This window comes from Gossypium arboreum, unplaced genomic scaffold (genome assembly GCF_025698485.1).
Source record: "Gossypium arboreum isolate Shixiya-1 unplaced genomic scaffold, ASM2569848v2 Contig00763, whole genome shotgun sequence".
NCBI classification, from domain to species: Eukaryota; Viridiplantae; Streptophyta; class Magnoliopsida; order Malvales; family Malvaceae; genus Gossypium; species Gossypium arboreum.
This window is the reverse complement of record NW_026440877.1, coordinates 26524-33707: the sequence shown is the minus strand read 5'-3', so window position 1 is coordinate 33707 and position 7184 is coordinate 26524. Positions and strand designations below refer to the sequence as shown.

Below are 7184 nucleotides of genomic sequence, written 5' to 3'. Positions count from 1 at the left end.
CAATGAGAACACGATGAATATACATATAAAGATAATTAAGAGTATATATAAAATATATATATATATATATGTATATATAAATAGTAATAGTGTTAGAAATATACTATATATAGTGTTTGAAGTATATACATAAGATAGTAAATAGGTATATGTAACTTGTATTATTAAAATATGTACATAGGGTAATATATACAAAAATTTAACTAATAATATTGAAAATACATATTCATAATATATATAAAGCATATATATAATATAATATTAAAACATTTTACATAATATATCACATATAATTATGATGTTAAAACATATTAATATTAATAATAATACTAATATTACATAAAGATATACTTATATATATATATATTAAAGATATGTGCATATATGATATAATACATGAATAGTACGATATTTAATATATACGTAATATGTATAATAAAATAATAATATACATAATATATAAAATATATATGTATATAACAAAACATATACTACGGTTAATGATTATAATAGTAATGGTATTAAAATACAAAAAAAACAACAATGTAACATAACAAAAATACTATATATATAAATCTATACACTATTATAATGATAATAATAATAAATATAATAACAATATTGAAACACAAAAACAAAACAATAAAGATATTGAAGTAAAGTAAAAAATAAGCCTATACGTAAATATATATATACATATATACGTAAAACATATATAAACATTGGTGATAATAATAATAATAATAATGTTGAAATATAAAGGCAAGTATAGCATTAAAAATATTAAAATAAATAAAAACCTAATACAAATACATATATATATACGCATATAACAAAAGCACATAATAATAATAATAATAATACTAATAATAATAATAATAATAATAATAATAATAATAATAATACTAATAAATAATAATAATAATAATAATAATAATATCAATAATATGAAAATAACAAGGATATTTAGATAAAAAACGAAAAAAAAAACGAAAATAGGACTAAAATTAAACTAAATGTAACGCCCCAATTTTCGGGAATTCTGTGAATGTTGACAAAATTTCATGCTTTGATTTTGTCATTTGTGAGTGAAATTATGAAATAGGACCTATGTGAAAATGTTTGAAAATGCTATAGGCTAAATTGAAGTGGCCAAATAAATAGGAGTGCAAAATAGGAGGATTTGCATGATAAACCTTCCATTTTACATGAAGTGGCTAGCCATCATGTTGTTGTAGACAATATGAGTACTTGATATCCATAATTTATGGTACAAATTGATACAAATTGATAATGGGTTAGGTAAATGTTCCATGATAATGGATTAGGTAAATATTCCGTGATAATGGGTTAGGTAAATGTTTCATGATAAGAATATCATGTCTTTTGTATTAAAGAATTAAATGGATGAAATATGAAGTTTTATTAAAAGAAAAAGGGGTAAAAAGAACAAAGTTTTGACCATCTTTGTTCATCATAGCTGAAAGTTAGAGAAGAGAAAGGAGAGGAGAAAGCTCTTGAGTATTCGGTCATTAGGAGGAGGAAAATTGAAGGTAAGTTCTTGGTACCTTGCTTCTATTTTGAGGTTCATGAGTTCTTCTTGATTCTACCTTAACTCTTGAAGTATATTTTGATTTTTAGTTGTGTTGTGAGCATTTAGTCATGAATTAAAATGAAGGAAATGGTTGTTGTTTCATGTTCTTTTGATGAAAAATGGAAGATAGGTGAAGTTGAGCCAAACAAATGAGCATGCATGTGCCTTAGATGTTAAAGGGAAAAATCAGCTAACATGTTGTACTTTAAAATGATGAAATGGAGATTATACTTAAGTAAAATCACAGATATGTGATGATTGATTGGTGATATACATGTTTAAATAACATGCATGCAAGGTATGTGTGAAAGAGTGATTTGGTAATAAATCTGCTTGGGACAGCAGCAGTAACGTGACTTTGGAAAATCACCATAAATTGTGGGAGATGAATTAGAAGCTGAATAAATTATGTAATTAAAGATTAATGAGTCTAGTTTCAAATGAAATAAACTAGAACATATTTTGAATACTGTACAATGAGAAATTTGATTCGTAATGAAGAGTGGTCAGATTAGTCAAACAGTGAAACATGGGAAACTTTGAGAAAAATCTGGTATTGATTGGCTAAACCAAAAATTCTGAAAATTTTATGGATAGAAGATATATGAGTCTATTTTCAAGGAAAATTAACGACACTTGATTTGGAGTTTCGTAGCTCCAGTTATAAATGATTTAGTGACTGTTGCTCAGAAAGACAACTTGCAATGAAATTATGATTATGTAGTAAACATTGACAAAAATTTGCTAATGAGTTGCTTATTGATTTCTTATAAGCTTACTATGATCTGTAGGTGTGGTTGACCGAATATTGTAAGGGATTAATACGTAGTTCGTATTTGAATAGTTAGATTAACGTGTTAGTAATCCAATTGTAGGCGGTTCGTGTGTGGATCTCGTCAGCATATCGTCGCAAAGTGTGTAACTAACACCTCTTTCTTAGTCTAGATCGGCAAAAGTCAAAAGCAAATGTCAAAACGGTATTTTGTAGATTTGCGTATGCGAATGCTCGTGAGGTAAATCGATTAATGTTTTTGGTAAGTTGCAAAATTTGGATTGCAAAGTGCATGATTTCGTGCCTCAATATTTTTGGGCTTAATGGGCCAAAATTGGAATGATGGGCCAACGGACCCAATTCGTAAGAACCCTCGATGCGTGATTCGTTAGTACGTGAAAAGTAGGAATATGCATGAAAAACCCTAAAATAGATAAATTACTGAAATACCTTTAAAAGTGGAAAATTTACGCTTTACCCTAGTAGATGAATTATCGAAATACCCTAGGGTTAAATTGACCTAAATGCATGTTTGATGTTGTTATTTACTGCATGCCATGTTATTATCTCGATGCATGGACCGGGATATTGACGGAGGAAGTACTGAAAGTGGCTTGTCCACGATCGGAGGCTTTGCCTCAATTCTATCTTAACGAGCAGTAAGGTCGAATGTGGAGTGTTGGGGGGTGGGTTGAGCTATTCCCACATGGAGTGTATGGCTGGTACGGGTGGAGTGTAGTGGTTGGTGGGTTGAGTAGTCTCCCAAATGGGCTTGCATATGTTTACGATGTTGCATGTATTTTGAAATGGGCCTATGGGCCATCTTGTTATCTGAATAAGGGCTAAGGCCCGTTTATTGTAACTCAAAAGGGCTCGCCCAAGTACCATTACCCAAATGGGCTTGCATATGTTATTGATGTTGCATGTATTTTGAAATGGGCCTATGGGCCATACGTTATCTGATTAAGGGCTAAGGCCCGTTATTTAATCTGAAAGGGCCCTAGCCCAGACCATGTTACTGAATGGGCTTAGGCCCAATAGGCTTGAGTGACTTGGGCTTTGAAGGGTTTTCCTTACACACCGAGTTTCCCCAAACTCACCCTTTTATTTTCATCCACGCAGAAATCCCCAACCATAGTGGGCTTGGAGTTGTGAGGAATTGAGTGCCACCCGCTCGAAAGTTTGATTTTCTTCCGTGAATCGGACATCCTTTTATTTACATTTGAAGTTTTTGGGCTTTTAAATGTAATAAGGCCGCTTAATTATTTTTGATGGTTTTAATATGTATTACTAAGATAGGTAATACTTATATTTAATCGTTGAAACTGGATAGCTTTAGTGCGTTTTCAAAAACAACAGTTGATTTCAAAATAACACGACAACAAGCAAAGCTTCCGCAATGAAAGTATTTTTCCAAAATTAATCACTTTTCCTAAAATGACTTAATCAAATCGGTTTTCCTAGAAATATCCATGACATTAAGGTGTGGCAATGGCGGTATGCATGTCTAGGATTGGATCCGAAGGAGCTTGGTATAGCAGTCCGATGGACTCACCACCTCTTTCCGGTTTCCTACCGGTGCATAGCTTCCATTCACTTTAACCCTTAATGAATTAATCTTTTGAACATCAAGTACGATTTTTCGGACTTAGAAAGGAATTTTTTTTTTACGCTTTTGATGTGGCATGCCGGATCCGCCATAACTTCGGGCGGGTTTGGGGTGCTACACTAAAACAAAGTTATAAGGCGATTTGAAAAGAAAATAAGGAGGAGAGGGCAGATTGCAATATGCGCAACATGGGAGGACCAAAGAAATATCCCCAATCATTAAGACGCAGATTGTACGGGCTAAATTGAAAACCTCGAGAATTAGGTGGCCAAATTGCAAAATCATAGGAAAAAGGTAAAAGCACTAAATTGCAAGAATCGGAGAGGTTGAGGGACTAGGGAACAAATATCCTAAAAGAAACATACAAATGTTAGTGGCGCCGTTTCCTTTTGACTTTTCAATTTTTATTTAAAACCATTTTAACCTTTATATATTTTTTCCGAAAACGCTCTCAAACCCCCTTTTTATCTCTTCCTCATTTCTTCACTAAGGTTTCAACACCCATCATCGCCGGCAGTTCACCGTGTCGAACGGAGAGGGAGCGCCACGGTAGATCCGTAAGACTCTTTTCTTCCTTGATTCTTTTTGTTTTAAAGTAAGTTAATGAAATAAAAAATAAAATAAAGCAAAGATAAATAGAAAGATTGAGATAACAGAGGAAAAAAATTGAAGTTCACCTTCTAAGTTTTTCTTTTTTCTTTTGTTTTTGATACAAAAATTTTTTTTGTACATCCTTCCCCCCCTTTTACGTTTGTTGTTTGGATGGCTTTATATAGCCTAATTTTTACATACTTTATTATTATTTTCTATTCTTGCTTCTGCTTTTGCTTGTTTGCGGGGCATGGGCATGGACGGTGGGGTGTGGATGGTGCTGGTGGCAAAACATAGGAGAGTGGGAGTGGCTGGTGGCAGACAACATGGGAGAGTGTTGGCCAAGGTTGAGGGTGTGTTTTTTTTTTTCTTTGCTGGAAAATGTTTGGTGATGGTGGGCTAGGGTTAGTGGGTTAGTTTAGGTGGGTGATGAAATTGGGGTGGGTATTTGATTGTATTTGGGCCAAAATTGGCCTACAACAATTATTATCATTATTATTGTTGGTATTATTATTATCATTATGTTTACTATTATCCTCTTTTACTATTGTATTTATTAATATTGTTAATATTAATATTTTTAACGTTATTATTTTTATAAGTATTATTATTATTTTCCACTATTTCATGTATATACTATTAGGTTTCTTTTTTATTTTATTTCTATCATTTTTTGTCTATTTATTATTTAATTTTTACTCATCTTTTCTACATTGCCTGCTTGGTTTTACTTCTTTATTCTATTCTTATTATTGTTATTTACATTACATATTAATTATTATCCCACTATGCTTGTTAATACCATAATTTTTTTTCTATATTTATGTTATATTAACCTTTACCGAAAAAATAATTCTTTAAAAAAGCAATATTCAGATTTGGGAATTCGAGAAAATCGTGCCTAACTTACTGGGTTTCGATTTTTCTCATTTAACCTAAATAACGGAATATTATTTTAAAATCAATTCGAGTTTTGAATAAAATGCTTATTCTCGAAAATACGATGTGTTGTGCCCTAACTATCGGATATGACATCTTGTTACCTCGAGATAAGATTTTCTTTTTGCAAATAAAGGCAATATTCGGTGTTTGGAAGTTCGAGGATCGTGCCTAACTTACTGTGGTTTCGATTTTTCTCGTTTACCTAAATAATAAATAAAAGGCAAGCTCATTCTCAAAAGTTCGAGATGTCGTGTTCTAACTTACTAGATGTGACATTTTATTACTGCAGAAGAGAAGGTCTTTAACATTCAAGTGTTTTTACAAAAGAGGGATCATATTTTAAAGTCTTTCAAATTTTCAAATTTTCGACACTAAGACACTAATTAACCAACTAGGTACCAATTTTTGGCCACGAGGCGCTTAATCCTTTCTCGTACGTAATCGACTCCGAACTCATTTTTGATTTTCGCAGACCAAAAATTATCGCTTTAGTAAATCTTAACTTTTATTAAAATGATTAATTTAAGGTGACCCGATCACACCTCATCAAAAAGGATTGGTGGCGATTCCCATTTTTCGTTTTCATTTCCAAAAATAAAGTCGATCGCTTTTCCAAAAAAATAGTTTTGAAGTTTGAATTGTCCGACTTATTTTTAGTTCAATTTAATTCAGTTTGTCGGCTTGAATCTATTATCATGTTATAATTAATTTTTTTAAAAATAATATTGATAAATTCTTATAATTAGCTGATTCAGTTTTAACTTAGTTGATATCGACATTTTTGGTAATAGGATAACATGGGTCCGAACGCGTTGAAGCGTATTTAATTCTAGGCATTGTATCAAATAAATTCTTATAATTAAATTTAAAGTAAAACTATTTTTAATTAAAAAAAATCGAAATAAAAAATCCAAGCCTATCCAAATTAAGCAGTGTTAGCTCTTTCTTTGGGTGGATTTAATGTAAACCGGATGAAAAATTAAAGAATTTTCATGTGATTGAAACATTAAAAAGTAAAATGCAAATATGAAGAATGATTAGAGTATACACAATGACCCGTAACGATTGATGATTGACAATAACCATACCTCCATTGAGCCATAAAACCAATGGATTTGTGGAAGAGTTGTCGGGGGACTCGACAAAATAGTAGAAAAGTGCTCTACCAGCCTTAGAATCAACAGTCACATATCCTGAATAATGGTTGAAATCAACACCATTAGGTTGACCAGGCAATGCACCGATTTTATCAGTCTCCATGGATCCATCTTGAGGCTGAATATAATTAGGATAAATATTCCCAGTTTTCTCATTCAACCATGCCCAAGAATGCACCACCGGAGATGGTTTCTTTGACAATCTGGACTTGAGAAAGTTATCAAGGGCTTCTGCCTCATTAGCTTCTCCATATATTATGAGATGCCCCAAAAGGCACATGAAGAGTAGCATCCATGTATATGCCACCCTTTTCATCTTTTTTTCTATTGTTTGACTTTATTGTTATTGGTGAAATCTGTAAGAAATTCTAATCTTATTTATAGCTTAGAGGGCGTACGTCAAGATTAAGACAACTATTTGGCGATTAATAATGCAATTGTTGTTTCATATATGTAGCCATTTATATATATATATATATATATATATATATATATATATATATATATATATCATGAGCA

The 7184-nt window shown here is 31.5% G+C and overlaps 1 protein-coding gene across 1 annotated transcript; it reads right to left on the bottom strand.

Moving 5' to 3' along the window:
- Positions 1-6596: 6596 nt before the first annotated feature.
- On the bottom strand, positions 6597-6981 carry LOC128279221 (serine carboxypeptidase 1-like; the record flags this gene model as incomplete). The annotated part of the gene is made up of 1 exon (XM_053025028.1): positions 6597-6981. A coding segment is annotated over exon 1 (385 nt), but the record flags the coding sequence as incomplete, so codon positions are not given.
- Between the last annotated feature and the right edge of the window lie 203 nt (positions 6982-7184).